At 33.1% G+C, this 18,166-nt stretch overlaps 2 protein-coding genes across 2 annotated transcripts; both read right to left on the bottom strand.

Annotated features, from left to right (window-relative positions):
* Window positions 1-3,649: 3,649 nt before the first annotated feature.
* On the bottom strand, window positions 3,650-7,331 carry LOC110415152 (BolA-like family protein). Its single transcript, XM_021426697.2, has 3 exons — window positions 6,899-7,331; window positions 5,775-5,842; window positions 3,650-4,089 (listed from the first exon to the last, which is right to left on the bottom strand). Exons 1-3 carry the CDS (start codon window positions 7,226-7,228, stop codon window positions 3,936-3,938), a joined length of 552 nt encoding a protein of 183 aa, XP_021282372.1. The 5' UTR covers window positions 7,229-7,331; the 3' UTR covers window positions 3,650-3,935.
* Window positions 7,332-9,026: 1,695 nt separating this feature from the next.
* On the bottom strand, window positions 9,027-11,510 carry LOC110415830 (benzyl alcohol O-benzoyltransferase-like). The gene is made up of 2 exons (XM_021427576.2): window positions 11,015-11,510; window positions 9,027-10,117 (listed from the first exon to the last, which is right to left on the bottom strand). The coding sequence occupies exons 1-2, from the start codon at window positions 11,459-11,461 to the stop codon at window positions 9,191-9,193; spliced, it is 1,374 nt and encodes a 457-aa protein (XP_021283251.1). The 5' UTR covers window positions 11,462-11,510; the 3' UTR covers window positions 9,027-9,190.
* Between the last annotated feature and the right edge of the window lie 6,656 nt (window positions 11,511-18,166).

Here is an 18,166-nt window from a genome sequence, read left to right as displayed (position 1 = left end):
GATAAAATATAGATACAATTTTTTACGTCGGAACAAATATATGATATATATATATATATATATATTATGGAAAAGAGATTAATTTAATTAATAAGTTCATTCATTTTGATGTACAAAAATTACTTTTGATTAGGTCAAGTTTTGTTCATAATTTGTTGTAGTGTTAATCTAGAATCGATCTATGTGAGACAAAGATACACTGCATTTTATTTTGATTCGAAAAATTAATCATATTATATTATAGAAGAGGGAGATAAAGGGGTAGAAAAGGAGGGAGGGAGAGTCCAAATAAGGTAACAAACATATAAATTTGATTCCCCTAACACTGAAAAGGGACTTTCTTCTATGTATCTGGGTGCCTGCAACCTTCCGCTCCCGTTTCCTCCCTCATTAATTCTACAATTTGTCTCTTATTACCTCTGCTTTAATCCCACAATTAATTCAACTCTCTCTTTTATTTTTTTTTTATTTTTAAATATCTCTTGCTTTCTCTATAAGCATCCGTTACTCCCCAACTTTTTCCTTTGACATTTTGCTACATGTATATCCCAATTTCGCCATATCCTCTCAGATTGCTTTGCTTTTCATACAAAGAAATAAAAGTCATATTTCCACCCTCTAATCAAAACCCAATCTCCTTTGACTTCTCTTCACATTCTCATTGTACAAAATCTAAGCTGCAAGCAAACCCCATCATTCATTGGTACTTCTGTTTTTTCAATGGCTACCAGACAGATTATCCTAGCCATTTCTTCCCTCTTGTTTTTGTCACTTCTCCTTCTCCTTCCTGTGAGCGATGGAGCTGTATACAGAATCCATGATTTAAGCCTCAGAAGCAAACAGAAAGATAAGATGATCAACTTCAGCAAAGTTTCCTTCAATCTCCTCACCAAAGGCGTCCCCATTCCCCCTTCAGGTCCATCAAGGAGACACAATGACGACCCTGATGGTGATGGCTCAGCTGTTTCAACCAAAGATGGTCTAAGAGTTTAGCCATATGATTGCAAACGTCGTCACAATCAACAAAGGGTGATTCGATGAAGCTCTCTGAACTCGAAATATGAAATTGTTTCAATGTTTTTTGGTCAGCCTAGGTAAGTTAGTTTTGATGTTCATGGGAACAGAAACACATGATCAACAGTTGTCGTGTCTTCCTTTTATCTACATGATCATGTTCATGTTTTTGTTGTTTCTTCTTCTTTTTCTGAGTTGAAAGATTGTCCTTGCAATTTTGATATTTCTTTAGAGCAATTAAGGACTGTTTTATGATTTTTATTTAGCATATAGAGACAAGGTCATCTTACATTAAAAAGTCCATTGATATTTCAATATTGAATGTTGAAGCAACAATAATAACTGCAATGGCCCGTGAGCTCCATGTAGATTCATGATGCTGGAATACCAAACCAAAGCTGCGGGCTAGACAAAAAAGGGTAAACCTCAAGGTGCTAAACCCAGAATATTAATCTTGTTAATCGTATTATTAGTATGTTTGTATTTGTTACTGGTAGCCCATGTATGCCTTTATTAAAGAGTTGAGTTCGAATTTTCTCTTTCATCAAATCAAATAAATTGATTTCTTAAAAAAAAGAAATTCAAATTAAAATTTATAAATCGTGATAGAATAAGATATATGTGAATATCCTTTCCACATACTAATTATGTTCTAATCTCTTATTTGATTCATTAATTATTTAAATTCTTGACATAATCACTTTAAAAAAATTTCCTTCACCTGACTTATAGTTATACGTTATAAATTATATGAATTCAAATTTCTCGATCAAAAAAATACTATGAACTTATTATAAAATCATTGATTCCCGTACTCATAATATGGAAATATCGATCAAAATAAATTAGATTAGATAACTTTCTATAGATACATGTATACCTAAAAACAATTCAAAGCTACTAAGTGATCCTATTTTGAACTAAAGTTAATCCTATTTTGGATAATAATGCATGAATCAGTGCCAAGTTTATAACCTTAAAATTGCACTAATTTGTGAAGAAATTAATAAATGATATATTTACTTAAAAGATTGAAGTTAACATGTAACATCCTTGGTCTCCGACCTACTAAAGTGTGGTGAAATCAGTTAAAGATAGTAATTTATAGCTACTTTGACATGAGTCCTCCCATTTGCCCACTAGGGTATTCTCAATTCAATTTTATAGAAGACTTATCCAATGGAAATACTTACTTAAAGCAACCTAATTTCAACTAGACTTAATGGGTGAAATAAATACACCCTGTAGGAAAATAGCACTATCATGACTAAATGAGGAAGAAAGTAGACAAAAAAATAGTGTAATGGTTGCAAGTAACCTTGGGAAGTGAAGAAAGCACTACAAATTACGTTTTGCACAAGGGATAGATTTGTTTTCTAGGCTTTTGCTTTATGGGTGGGGCCAAGTGGCCATCACATTTTTTTTTTTAATTCAAGTTATGGTCAAAATTTTTATATATTATGAGGCTCTTACTTCTCTGGTGTTGTTTCATAGACGCCAGGCATTAGTATTCACCCCTTCTCTCCATATTACTTCACATATTGTAAGACTATTTTCAATATATATAGACCCCAAGCAAGCAAGAATTATTGCTCTGAAATCAGGCATGGGTCTTCCGCTACAGTGATGGAGGCTGGATCTCAATTTCAGCTTGATTTTGCCATGCCTGGTGAGTGAGAATAGTGAGAGATAAAATAGGGAGAAGTAGTCTTCCAAGAGTAAAAATGGGAGGTCCCGTTTATGGAAGCTAGCTTGACTTGAATAAAAAGGTGTAGGAAATTACCTTGTAAGCATGGTCATCTATCTGGTCCAATAGCTGCATAGCTCTTAAAAACCAGAGTTTAACCACCACAAGTTACAAAGGATAAAATAGTTTTAAACAAAGGTTGTTTAGTTGATTAGGTAATGATTGTACTAATAATAATGGAATAATTTATGCAGATTATTGATCCAAAGAGGTGCTTAGTGAATAAGTGCTTACCCTGTTGGTTATAAACTTAACAAATTAATATTCCACATTCATTATGAATTAACACACACATTGTAACATTATATACATATATATATATATATGTATGTATGTATATTTTAAATTATGAACCCTTTATCTTGTCGTGGCAAATTGTAATTATGTATTACATCTTGGGTTCACAATTGACACAGCAATGAAGATTTATTTAATTAATCTTAAACTTTAAATCATAAACCCTAAACTTACATATAATTGAACGTAGACGCCATTATTTTGAACAAGGTCACTTGGCTTGAAAGCGAAAAGCTCTTTCCATTTTTCTTTTTTCCTTTGGCATTTCTTCCCTACCAAGCAGAAAAAGAAAATGTCTTAAAATTACATGGATGCTGTCCATTCCCCTCCATTTTCGTCTCCCACCAAACACTACATAAAGAATCTCCAACCTCATCATAAAATCATTGTTTGTACATGCATGCGTCTGACGTCACAAGTCCTGCCAAATTCCTAGCTGCACCAGACGGTTCAAACTTAATGAAGCTTACCAGAAACAACGTAGGCAATCAGAATCCACACCCTTGGCAACCATTGTGACTATAAAGCCAAAATAAATTGAATGGCAGATAAATAAACATATCAGACAAAAGCCAACCCAAAATAAAGATATACCCAATGGTAGTGACTAGCAATAAATTCCATCCTTAGCCTGGAGGAAAAAAAAAGAGTGGGGTGGGGTTTGAATGACCACAATTAATTGCCTCTCCCTTTTCTAGTCTATGCAGTAATTAATTCCATCAAAAGTTTTAACTGTTTAGGTAATGGAATACAAAGAAGAGATAGAATACAAATTGCTACTAGCCAAACAGATTGAGGACTCATCATAAGACAAGAAAATAATGGAAAATTATTGAAAGGAGTTCGGCGTCAGGTTGAAAATATTGGCATTGCTTTATCACTTCTGACTTGCTGCTTCGCTTGGGGTTTTAGTAGTCATCTGGTCTACTGCATGCACTGTGCTTTGAAGCTCCTCCCATATGGCTTTGTAAACCATCCTCTGCCTGTTCACAATCGATTGCCCCTCGAATGCTGAAGATACAACATCAATGCTGCAATAAGGAAAATAAATTCAGTCCAGGAATTGTGCAAAGTGTGAAGCCAAGCACACTGTAAGCACCAAAATAAGATGAATTGCACTTTGTACAAATGCAATTTCTGCACACAAAAAGCAAGTCTCATTGATCATATTTTGAAACTTAAAGAAAAGGTCATGTGAGCACATGTGCAACTGATGAGAGTTGGTGAACTGAGCCATTCAAATTCTTAAGCAGAAATAAACCTCGTACCAAAAAGCCCAACAATTTATAAGGTAATTGAGACTTTGTTACTGCTAAGTAGGTATTGACGGCATTAATTATCTTGCCATATTTGTGCTGCATCATAGTTCTCAGAGACAAGCCATTCCAGATAATCAGATACATGGAGTCCAACAAATCAATCTTTATAGTACAAACATATTAAGGAAAGACCCCACTTGGTCTCCAGCCTAAAAGTTCATTAGACCTCCATGATCAAATCCAATACCAGCTTATGAGAATGCAAAAATATTTAGGGGCAGCACTCATGCTTCACCTTTCAGTCTTTATCCATTCATCAAACTCCCAACTTCATATTGTGACTACCCTGTAAACTGCTAAAATGATACCTTACAAAATATAAATTTTACATGTATTCAAACATAAGCTATGCACTTATATCATGTCCCACTAAGAACAGTAAGACGATAATTTCAAATGGACTCAGGCACGTTTAGAACATGTAATAAAAATGAAGTTTCTGGGAATTATGTATTGGTAATTATTAGAGTGCATAAATTTGCAACAAAGGAAAGCTATTGTGCTCTATTAGGCCCATGATAACTGTTCTTGCAAAAAATAATTTTGGATATGGTTCTTATTTTAGTTTCTATCTTTTAACATTTTCCAATCCAATGCTGTACTCAAGTTGAACATGCAGTCTTTCACTAACTGGCCTCAGACTCATCCTTGCACCATAGAACTAATGAGAGCAATAATATTTTCCAATATATTAATAGTCTTATAGTTGTAATGATTTACATGTTTTTTTTTTGCAACAAAGAAAGATACTATAAAGATTTGTTTAAAGCAGACGTCCACCAATTCAGTGACTTCTTAGAATCCAAAAGAACCTGCAAAATGGTGAGCTTGACTTCCCCTCAACCCTCAATGTTGCACAATTTGTGGTAGTCTGCGACAAGCCCACAACATCCATGTCCAATTCCATACAACCATACCCCATATCCTCACTCATATTGACACATCTGTTGAGGCAAAGTGGCACTTTTGTCGTATAAGGAAGAATTTAGAGAATTTATAGAAGTCCCAATAGCTCAAGTAACAAAATTATTTATTTTACGTTTTAGACGCTCATAATGTGACCTCAGCACCATAGTAATGAATCCTTCATTATGATTTATTACTTACAAGCATAACATAGCATCATATCCTAACACTTGGGACATAATTCACAATCGCTTGTCATTGCTGCACATCTATGGAAGTAGCGAAGGATTTTCTCGCTGATAACAGAGCAATCTCATATGGTGCATCAGAATACTTATTGAGTACACAAAACAACTAATTGTATGGATTCACCACAACTTTTAACTACTACTTACTTGCAACCACAGTATTAAGGAAGCAAGAAGGCAGTGCATCTCTTAATAAGTGTTTTTGGTCAATCAACCAATAAAACCAATGAAAACATGGCTTACCAAACATGTCGGCCATCTCCAGATGCATCTTTTACAATGACTGATTCTGCATTTAAATGTTCCTTGATCTGTGGAAGCAAAATAAATCATCAACTACAATAAACCACAGACCAAGTAGACAAGAATTTACTACTCTATGAATAACAGTGGACAAAAAAAAATCAACGTTAGAATGGGGGAAAAAAGAACTTAGTCTACGAATAACAGTGAGAAAGCAAAATCAAGAGGGATGTCTACGCCTTTGTTACCTCAAGTTTAAATTGATTGGCGAAGTTAAAAGTAATTTGTTGTAAAAAGTCCTGATGCTGTGGAGGCAATTCTTCAAATCTAGATTAGGGCTTGACAAAGTGTGCCTTAGGATTTTCTTAAATTATATGGTAGATGAAATGCAAAGATTTGACTGTAAAGATAAAAGCCAATAAATAGTAATATTCCCCTTTTGGTTTGAATCACATTAGTACGACACAAAGAATGTCTATAATTACTACAAGGGTGAATTATGACACTAACCTTCTAGGCTAACAAAGTTTTTCAGAAACTAGCCTTAGAGACAATGATCAACTAGTAACTACTAATATTTTCTTTCTCTATGCATTACTTCAATTGGGAATCTTGAGATTTTATGCAAACAAAGACTAAACATTTTGAATCTTAAACTTGTAAGCTTCAAAAAAGAATGCCGAAAAGCAAAGAAAATCAATGCCATGCATCTTGTTCTTCGTCTTCATTTGCATTTGAAATATAAAGAGAACAAACTAATTTAGAAAGCCTTTCATTTTCATACTCCAAAAAGTCTTCTTTTGTTTGTTTGTTTTCAACAATAAGATATCCTTTCCATCAGCTTCACAGATTGCATTACAGAGTGTCAATAGCTAATAATCGATCAACTTGACAACAAATTAAACTTAGAGCCTAACATAATTATGCAACTTATTGGCATTAAGATAAAGTAGAAAAATTAATAAATGAATTATAAGCAACAATCAAAAAACAATATACCCCATTTAACTGAGCTAAACAGAAACAACAAAATACAATCCCCAACCCCGCCCCCACTAAAAAAAAAATCAAATCCAAGTTAAACCCAACAGAATAAGAGTACAAAAGAAAGAAAAAAATGTTACCTTTTTCTCCATAGATTGCATGAGAAGGGAATCGATGGAGCCAGGATCATTAACATGAGTGGCTTTGATGGAAAATTTGCGGTGACCCAGAATTCCAAAACCTGGTTTTGAAACAACCCTGTTGTTTTTATCGTCATTGTTTATTGGTTTATTAATTTCGGAAGACCAAAACAAGCCTGAATTTGAGTGGTTTTTGGTTGCCAAGAGTGTGGCTTGAGAGGTAAAAGACTTGCTGGAGTGGGTAAAGGGTGGGAAGGATTTGAGGAAAAGATTGGTTTTTGTAGATGAGAAGATGATGTAAGGGCGAGTTGTTATTAGCGTCTTGGCCATTGGAGAGGTTTAAGGGTCGGGGAAGGTGAAGCTGGTTTCTCGCTTTTGGGGTGATTTTTAGTTTATGTTTTGAAGACGAAAACGGGTGGTGAGAGCAAACGCAAATGCCCAAGGGAAGATGGGCTTCAAATCCTGAGCGGAAGTTGCACATTTGTCTTGCACTTGGGAATTCAAGAAATTGGGCCAACTCTCCCGAAGATTGTCCAAGTCCAAAACCGACGATGTAATAAACTATTGCTGGATTGGGGACACATCTGTAACATTACACACATAAAAGGAAGATCCAAAGTTACTTCTAGATTTGACCACGTCATCATAAAGAAGTGGGTATTCGATGAGTGAGAGAGAGTTCACGGTAAGTGAAAATGGTCAACATTCACGTTGAGCCCTCTAACTAGTCCCATGTATTTCTAATCATCCCACTCCCTCTTTTATTTATTATTATAATTTTGAAGAAAGTCTCTCTCTTTCATTCCTTCCGTTTTTTACATTTAGATAGAGTTAGTTATAAAAATCGTATAATTATATTCTATATTAAATTAAAAACAAGGAAAGAAATTATTTATGCTTAAGTTTAAACTTAAATGAAACGATGGAGCATTGTGGTATATACCATATCACCAACATTATCCAAATATATGTGGACTACTGCCTCTGCAAATGCTGTAGGGTCCACGGGTGCAGCGATATTTTGTTTGCATGTCTTAATTCGAGTACTATTGCACAACAAATAAATGAAACATATACACAAAGAACGTTGCTACATCAATATTTTTTTAAAGTTGAAACATTATTGTTATTTTATGAATATATATATATATATAAAAAGAGGTGAGTTAGATTCAGTCGAGTCCAAATCTGTTTAGCTTTAACCTTACCCAATTTATTTTATTTATGTAATTTCTTTTTTAATGCATGGATTAAATTTATAAAATTACTTTAAAAAAAAGGTAAGAATGAAAAAATAAAACTATTTTTTTAATAAGTAATAAAAAGTAAAATAATTAATTGAATAAAGTTAATAATGACTTACTAAAATTATTGAGGGGTGCCAAAATTAATTTCATAAGGTGGATTAATTCTAAATAATTATGAAGGCATAACATAAAAGAGTAGCAATTAAAATTGAAGATAATTTACAAAATTTCATCACTAAAATTAAGAAAATTTTAATATGCATAATTAATATTCATTTTATTTTGACTTTCAAAAAAATATTCATTTTATTTTAATAATTTTATTATATAAATTATGCAGCTTTTTCTTATTTGGCTACCCATACAAATTATGTGGCTTATGAATAATGACTTTGAATATATTAAATTTTGATAATTTTAATTTAATTTCACTATTAGAATCATCGTAATAAACAAAAATATGATTATATTAAGGTATTAAAAAAATTAAATATTTTTAAAAATTAAAAATTATTTAAATAAAAAAAATTTGCTTAATAAGACATGGGTAAATATTTTTAAAATATCAATATTTTAAAATAATTATCTTTAATTTATTTTTATTATTTATAATTTTTTTAAATTTAAAATTACTATTATTATTTTTATTTATGATATTATGTAATTTAAAATTATTTTTTATCAAAAATACACCCGCGCATAGGGAGGGACCACTCTAGTGTCTCTTATGATGTTGTTTTCAAAAGAACCCATGGCTGCATCTCGATCCTCTAATTTTTTAACTTACTATGCATTTTCTTTATTTCTTTTAATACTTTTTTTTTTAACAAAAGGAGCTAAAAATATTACTCAAACTCAAAGGAAAGAAAAAAGTCTCAACATAAAGGAGAAAATAAATATTTTTGCATTGAAAGTTAACAAAGACTACACTTTTCAGTTCAGCAGTTGTCTACCTCTGTGGAGAAATACAGCACCACATCACACATTTTATGCCTTCAGGTTCAATTTATTCCTCTTTTCTAAATTACCCATTTTTTCTATAATTTTACAAAGCAGATGAAATAAAAACTGATTTACTCTCAACCTCAAGTAGCTGCTCCTTCAACATGCTATCCAATTCCTTGGCAAATCTTTCCATCGCCGGGACTGGCAAACAAATTGGCATCGCGATTCCAGCCTCTCCTTTCTTATTCTTGACTGCAATTAAGAAGCTTGACGGCGCATGTACAGTAGCACCCACCCCAGCTTTTGCAGGCCCTCCATACACTGCTTTACCCCACCCAAAATCAACTTCTCTAAATCCAGCACGTGTTAAATCCGATATTACACAAGACCTCGCCGTTGGATAATGGGGTCGACCCTTAATCCTCATTAAAGCCGCCACTGATTTCACATACTCTTCGGTCACGCTCTCCTTGGCTTGTTTCACCAGTTTTACAGCATACTCTAACGGGTTCTGGAAAAGTTTTTTAGCTGTTGTTGTTGCGGCTGGAAAGGCGACAGCATTACCATAATATCCTGACGGTAATGGAGGATTGAACTTGCGATGTACATTAACCATAGATAGCATGCGCACCTCTTCTTCAGGATCAGGTTTTATAGCAATGGTTCGACAACGCCATAAGCAAGCTGCTAAGAGTTCGAATCTCGAACACTTACGAAGGTGTTCGGGTAGGAGCCTGCGAAGAGTTGAAACTTCGTTGGGACCAAAGAAAAAGGAACGCTGAACCGTGTTTTCCGATGGTGTGATGGAGCCTGCTTCAACTTGGTCGTACTCGCGGTGCGTGAATGCGGCTCGTGGTGGATCTCGAGCATCTAAAAGGTGCCTCGCCCACACGGGTGGGATTGAAGGGGCAGCTCCATGCGCTATCTCGGCCATAGCGAACATGAATTGTATCATGCCACTAGCATCGCTCATTACGTGGCTAAGGCTGATGGCGAAGATGAAACCACCACATCTCAACCGTGTTACCTATTGATTAATTTGTACGAGAAGACTCGATCAAAAAACAAAGTGATAAACTAAAAGCTGCTTTACCATATCTATGCAAATTCGTCGTACGAGAGTAAAATCACCTAATTTGAAATTTTAACTTTAATATGGTGCATTAAGCTGATAAATAATTAATTGTTTTCTCTATATTGAAATTTCGTGGTCTTTTTTTTTTTGTTCAGCCAAGAGAAAGATATATAAAATCAGAAGAAAAGCAAATATCTGTCTGGAAAATAGAAACAGAACAATGAAACATAAGGAGCTGTGGCTGGGAAAGCAACAAGATGCTGCAGCAAAAACAGAGTCGTGGTGGTCTAGCTGAAGGGAGAAGTACACGAGAGACCTGGTGGCAGAGCAGGCACAATCCAACCAGAAAGGACATAAAAGCAATAACAGCCATCAAATAAGCAGCAAGCGCCAAAAGAGAAAGAATCAAAGGCAACCAGCAATCAAGAAAATATCGGAGGACAGAAGAGTCATGAATCAATAGAGAATCAGCACAAAGGAGTGAAATAGAGTTCCGATGGACCCCAAATTTCGTGGTCTTAATCTTGAGTAAATACCTCAAACTACAGATAAATTGATTGATGACTTAATCGAGGAGTGTATGAACAATATCTGAGATTTGATATTGATATTAAACTATATTTATGTATCTCTTAAGTTTTTTTTATTTATTATTTTGGTATACTTTCATCTACTTTGTATACTTATCTTTTTTAATATTATAATTCCTTTTGCTTATAAAAAATAAACAAAATAATTAACTTGAAGTGCAAGAAATTACAATACGTGCTTAACTTTTTTGATTTTGTTGTATTTAAAAGGTAATATTGACCCCATTGCTGATAAGAACTTGGAGTTATAAACATGTACCTGAATGAATAACAACGGAGAATTTAGCATCCCTTCGGAGCTTGGGGTATCATAAAGGAGCTCATGTAAGCAAGGGAATGGTGGTTGAAGGGCATCGCCAAATTGCTCAAGGGTAACATCAGCATCAGCCTCGACAAACAAGGCACCCTCCCCAGTGCAATCCACCATAAGCTTGCGGTTAGGCCCTTCCCTTAGCCTACCAGCCAATGGATAATAAAAAACTAGAGCTTGTGCAAGTGCCTCCCTTACAATCATAGCAGGATCCTTCCCTTGCATGCAAGGATTGTACCTATAAAATTGGATCGCCGGAATTTGGAATCGGAAACTCTGTTGGTCATCAATGTCTGATAACCATTTGCACTCATTAGGGGTGGGCTTGGCCGGACCAACAAGTTCCGGTTCACATTTTCGGACAGTAAACACTAAGGAAGTGGACGATGGTGCCATGGCATGGACGTCGTGGACTCGAGTGTTGGGTGCTTAAGTTATTTGCAAGTGAAAGTGATATTTATAGCAAAGGAACGAGTCGTGGGAATTGTTTATTGTGGAAGTATTACAAGTCAAAGAACTGAAGAAAAACGTTTTGGTTTTCTTTTCCTGGGGCAATAGTGGTTAACATTTTCTTGAGAGTGGTATCGTCCTAAGGAAAGAGATGGGAGAGGATAATGGAAATGAAGTGTCACGTTGAATACTTGCCGTGCCGAGATGATGTACCCTTTATTTTTTTCGTCGACTATATAGATTAGGTTGTTGTTAAGCTATATCGTGAATGAATGAAGAAAGGGATTGAATAGAAATAGGAAACGAAGTGCGCAGTGTGAATTTCTTTATTAACCACTAGCCTTTTTTATTTTCTTTATTTTCGCTTTGTTCCTTCGGACTACTGTTGCATTAATTTGTTTGGTTGCTTTTTACTGAATGGCTATTCCCAAAATAGAAAGGCTTAGTCATTCCCTTTTCCTTTTGTTATTGACCATTTCATGACTGACGGAATAGGGTAAAAATGTCCCCAATTCAAAGAAATGAAAACTCTGCAATTTCGTTTCTTTCTGTCTCTCCCCAACTGAATCTAGCACAAGTTATACAACTTTTACAACCTAGAAATTGTTCTTTTACAACCGAATTTATAGACTCAAAAAACCCAGTCCAAAGTAAAGCTGTCGATAACTAACGCTTTTTATATAGGTAAACAAAGTTTTAAAAGAAACCTAATCTCAGAGACACGTGGCAAGGAAAAGGGGCAGAGGATTTCCAGCCGGCCTAGGACAATAGTGGTTAAGATTGTCTTGAGAGTTACATCGTACTAAGGAAAGAGGTGGGAGATGAGCATGGAAAAGAAGTATCACGTTGAATAGTTGCCGTGCCGAAATTGATGACACGTTTTTTGTGTTTTCAAAAGACATCAATATCAATTCTCAATAAGTTTGGTCGTCTACAAACTTTCCATTGCTTTAAAAGAAAAGTGACGTTAATGAGATGAGAAAAAATTTACATAACAACACCAAAAATAAAAAGTCTCGCGGTGTTCGTTTACAAACTTTCCATTTCTTTAAAAGAAAAGTGATATTAATGAGATGAGAAAAAAATTTACTTTTCTATTTCCTAGCTTAAGCCTAATAAATTTCTATATGACTAAAAAACTAGATTAAAAAAAATTAACCTCACCTTATTCATATATAATTCTTTTTTTTTTTGAAAATTTTTTGTGAAATCATTAAATAACACCCTCATAGGTAGGATGTAGCCCCATGATGAATGTGGTATTTCTTTGAGAAACAGGTTTAAATGTGAACTAAAATCAGAACAAAACGTAGGGGCAACATAATGTAGAAGATTTAGACTTTTGCATTGATATTTAATTCTTGTGCATTGAGTTTTTTTCTTTAATAGAAAGATGTCTGTCATCTTCGAAAGGTCCATAGACAGAGATTGTGAGAGATAGACAGAGAGAGTTTTGTGAATGTAAATCAATAAACTTAAAAATATATTGTTACATTTCATATCATGTTCTTTAGTTTGTAAATCGATAATAATATAATAATCAAGATACCAAAAGATTGATAAAAAAAGATGATGATGGCAGTAAAATTAAAAAGAGTTGGATGGCAAGAGAGAAAAAATGGGAGCAGAGCAGAGAGAATGGTAGGAAAAAAAAATTGAGAGCATTTAGGGTCCATTTGGTAATCGACAAATAACTTGCTAGAGGAAAATTTTTTCTGTGTAAAATTTTTTGTAAGAAAATTTAATTTGTTTTGTTGTTTGGATAAACTATCGAAAATTTTTTTATTATTTAGATTATTTTATGGAAAATATTTTTTATTGGAGTTATTTAGGTATTAAAATAATAAATAAGAGTTGATTACAAAATAATATTGATATTTGATTTTTACTTATTTAGGATCAAAATTAAGAATGAAAATGAAAATAAACAAAATCAATAATGATATTTTTCAAAGCATTTAACCACATATCTGTAATGAAATAAATTCTAATTTTCAAAAAAAATTTCCATCTTTATCACTTTGTTATCATAACTATAAAAATATAAATATTTATCAATTGTGTAAGATATCCAAAACTTATATTTTTAAATATGTATTCATTAAATGACGATCATTAAAATATTTTTTATTATAGTTATTAGTAAGATTTATTTCATTTATAAATTAAAAAAATTTAGTTGTATTGAATGGTTTCATTAAAAAATATTTTTTAATTTTAATAGTGTTGTATAATTTAAATATTAATATTTGAAATTAATTTTTTTATATTTTAAGTTAAATATTAATATTCATCAAATTTATACTTATAAACTTAGTATAAAAGTGTTTTGGTTGTTCTCTGAAAAATGTCTCACACCAGATGGCTTACGGCCTTAAAGGGTGTGAGACATTTTTTGTGGTTAACTCTATTAATTCATAAAATATTTTACATTTAGAATTAATTTTTCGTCTTCCAAACAAGCATAAGTCTTAAAACGCTTTTCGAAAAATATTTTACTGCAAAACAAACAGACCATTAATTTGTCTGAAATAGTTTTAAGGATATTTTTGTCATCTCATGGTGTTGCTTGTTTTGAAATAAATAAATCTTTTGCTTGATATGGATTATGCTCAAAATTTGTAATGAGCGACTATAGATACTTCCTACCAGCAGGAATTACGTGAAAGTGCACACAGATGCTGCAACTAAGTAATTAAGTATAGTAACAGTAGATAGTAGTATCTAAGCTCCAGAAGACTCAGAGATTGACAATCTGCTAACTTGAATTCACTATATACTTGTATTTGCGGTTAGCCTCAATCTCTTGAGGAGTTGATTTACTATTTGTTACTAATTATTAAAATTGTAACAAGCTAAGTTTTATCCAAGCAACAAGAAGAACAAGTTGCTAAAATTGAAATAAAATTTACTCTAAAAGTCTACTCTAACCTAAGGATTGCAAGTTAAATGTGTAGTGAGGAGACAATATAATTAAGACCTAGGACTATGGTTTCAGCTATTGCTTTGTAAGGATACAAGATCAATCAACTACCTACTTTCTATGAGAATCAATGTTAGTCTAGGTTCCTTAAGCATGCATGGTACTCCGTCAAGTTATCACACAATTGCCTAGCTTCATTAACTATCTATATGTCTATAGAACATTAACTAAAGCTAAGTTCACTAAGTTTAGGACCTATAGTGATTATGTATGATTAATAGGTATATGTCTATCCTATTAATTAATCACCCACTTAATTTCTTAATATAGGATGAACATACATTACTCAAATTTGTGTCCTTTTAGATTGTCCTTCTCAAGCCTAGTCTAAAACTCCATACTTAACTTGCTGGTGATCAAGCAACAAATTAGACAATAAGAATAAATTTGAAGAACCATTGATATTCTCGTAAAAGCAAATAGAGGAAGAATCCAAAATCCAACTACACAATAGCATCCACCATAATCTTAGTTTAAAAACTTTAGCTCAACATATTCACAAGGAAAGTACGCATATCAACAAACAAAAACATTATTTTACAAAAAAAGTAAGAGAGAGAGAATCAAATCTAGAGTGATAATGTATTGTGTTCCAGCTTTTGAATCTTCCAGCTCTTGATTCCTCTTCCTTTTTCCCTTTTTGTTCTTGCCTTCTTTTGCCAAAAATGGTCTCTTCAAATCCCTTTCTTTTTCAGTGCAAAACTTTCTATTTATACCCCCTCTTTTTTTAGCTTGCCCTAAAAACCCATGCAGGAATATTCATTATCTGACATGTTCTCGCTGCAGTGAATTTGTTCCTGACTTGGTATTGCAAATTGCTTCATTTTTGCTGTAGCGAGAATAGAATTTCGTTGCAGCGAAAATCCTTCTGACTTAACATGCCCAATATTTTGCTGCAGTGAGAATGGTTCTCGCTGCAGCAGGAAACTCTCTAACTTGGACCTCTTTGCTTCACTGGACAGTGCTGTAGCGCTGGAAACTTGGTGCTGCAGCGCTGGAGGTTTTGTTTCCCTGTTTTTCTCCTTCAAGCTGCCTACACTTTTCACTTCATTTTCGGCCATGATTCCTTCTAATTTGGGCCAAGTGCTGAACATCAAAGTTGTAGCTCATCCTCTCAGCTTTCCATTGGTTCAAGATTCACCTCTATCAAACTTCCACAACTCAATTTATGCATCAAAAAGTTCAGTATGTTTGCTTGCTTTTAAGCCTAATTGCACCTTCCTTTGCTTTCATGCTCAAAGTCTTTGCATGTTCTTCAACATTAAGGGATTAAATAATCAAAGGTTGAATTGAGAGATTTTGGCAAGAAATTAAGGTAGACTTGCATAAATAAAACTTTATTTCTAAAAAGAAAACTAGAAACTACCTAAGGATAAAAAAAATAGAAGACGTAGCGAAATTCAAGCTCTAAGGATGCTTATGATAACTCTATATAATAGAGTTATCACATGGCTACAATTGGGTAACAATAATTACCTTCATATTTATGGTTATTTTTTAAATGAGTTTATGTAGAAGGTTATTTTTTACAATTTTTTTTAATTTTTATCTAAACAGATGATTTTTTATATAGGTGTTTTTTTTTTGAAAGGTCAATAAAAATTTAATTTAGTGAACACGAAAGTACAAAAGACGGACACAAGTCTTTAGACAGTATGAGAGGTGTGCTGAAGACTTATCACAGCATGGTATATACCCTCAAGTAACAGCAAATAAAAATCTCGAAGTTACAGCATGCCCAAGCAGAGCACTATCTGGCTATATCCCAACGATACTGGCAGAATCAAATTCCCTACACCTGCCGTCGAAGTGTTTCTGGGTTGAGAACCAAACCTCACTCACTTACATCAGACACATCACAGTGCACCAGAGTCATGCAGCTTGGATCTGTTGACCTGTTCCACAAAAGCAAGCCGTAGCACCCTGGACCATCAGCACTACAGGCTCCAAGAAACACCGCCACTAAAGACATGCGTAAGACTTGCAACACCCAGACTCCAATGAATCAAAAGTGGTCCTTGATAGAAGAAGGCTATGGGAGTCGACGACACATTTATCCAACAGGGCATAGAAACAATGATATCCCCATATCAGTAGAATTGCATTAAACAGAAACACTCCCACCAGCAAAATAAACACATGAGAACATTTTGTATAGGCACTTGAGTAAAATATTAAATAGAGTTCTCATAGCCGGTCATGTTCAGTAAACTTATTCTTTAACAAACAGTTACATGTTATCCTCAAGTATCCCATATACTTCAATCTATGAGATCGATTACTTACTTTTTAAGTAAGGAGGCTTAACATGTAGTGGTCTTTGAGCATTGTTAATATCCTGTTTTGACAATACAATGACCAAGAACAATTTTAAGAACATGGCTTAGATGCATAGTGATCTCATAATTGTAACAACTTTACAATTCTCTTGCAAAACTTTTATGTTTCATGGGCTTCATCTAATTAGTACTTAATAGCTCTTATTATTGTACTAACATAAAAGAAAACCCCTATCACAGATAATTATGTGATTAAATGATAATATATATTTCTTGACCAATTTAATTAGCTCAAGGGCATATACCAACTGAACCACCACCCAATTCTTCTTTTAATCATATCACAAATTTTTGTTCATCTAAATTTTAAATCATTCCTAGCAAAGCCACAAGGACCAAATAGTTGCAAAAAAGGTCATTTAGCTCATTGATTGGTACATGATACCCTGCTTAAAGAATAAAATTTCAATCTCCTCTTCCCTAATTATAAAAATAGAAAAAATCTCATAACTTATCATAACATATTATATCTTAATTGTTTAATTAAATAACCCAATGTGTTAACCCAAAATGTTTATTAGCAACTTAAGAAGTAAATAGAAAATAAAAAGAGAGTTAAGACACATAAAATAAAATGACAATTCATTTAAATTTAAAAAATTATTTTTTCTTTCACTTTTATGTGCAAAGAATGAAAGAGATTCTTTATATAGTTTCTTTATATAGTTTCATTCAGTCTCATATATATATATATATATATATATATATATATATATATAACACTATCATTACTATTACTATATATTTTTTTATGTTTAATATTTTTTGAATTTTATTTAATTTTTTAAATAAATAATAATTAAATTATATATAAAATTTTATTTAACTATTTAATTTTTTTATTTAACTTTTTTTAAAAAAATACTCTATCTCTACCTATTAATTTCGTCGTTGGCGATCGGTGGTTGGATACAATGAATTCACGTGCAAAAGATGGGGCTATGAGAGCCACAAATATTAAAGAAGCGTCGATAGACATATCAACTTTTATAGTACTTAACCATGTGCCCTTTTTTATTTCATTTCAATTCAATGTACCTCAATATTCCAAAAAAGAGAAGAAAAAAAAAACAAAACAAAACCTTTAGTATCACGAAGAACCCCTCAATCGCCCCTGGTCCACGATTTCCCAAGGAATAACCATTGAACTGAACCAATGAAGGCAGAAGAGGAGACCAGGTCAAAGTCTTAACACACATTTAGCAGAAGGATGACAATGATAGATCTCGGCAATATCTATAAAAAAATAATTCCATTTTAATTTGAACGTATTAGGATTTGACTTGACACTCAAATAAGAAAATAATTAAAAATTAAAATATAAAACGT

This window comes from Theobroma umbraticum, unplaced genomic scaffold (genome assembly GCF_002168275.2).
Source record: "Theobroma umbraticum cultivar Fairchild unplaced genomic scaffold, ASM216827v3 scaffold_147.0, whole genome shotgun sequence".
Classification (NCBI taxonomy): domain Eukaryota; kingdom Viridiplantae; phylum Streptophyta; class Magnoliopsida; order Malvales; family Malvaceae; genus Theobroma; species Theobroma umbraticum.
This window is presented reverse-complemented; position numbering and strand designations above follow the sequence as displayed.

Bases quoted from the DNA above. Each gene is read 5' to 3' on its own strand.
- LOC110415152 (XM_021426697.2), bottom strand. From the start codon at position 7,228: ATGGCCAAGACGCTAATAACAACTCGCCCTTACATCATCTTCTCATCT. The intron at 5,843-6,898 runs GTAACATTTTTT...TTGCTTCCACAG, and splicing joins TGCAATCTATGGAGAAAAAG to ATCAAGGAACATTTAAATGC. The intron at 4,090-5,774 runs GTAAGCCATGTT...TCCTTATTGCAG, and splicing joins GGAGATGGCCGACATGTTTG to CATTGATGTTGTATCTTCAG.
- LOC110415830 (XM_021427576.2), bottom strand. From the start codon at position 11,461: ATGGCACCATCGTCCACTTCCTTAGTGTTTACTGTCCGAAAATGTGAA. The intron at 10,118-11,014 runs GTACATGTTTAT...ATTAATCAATAG, and splicing joins CTCCGTTGTTATTCATTCAG to GTAACACGGTTGAGATGTGG.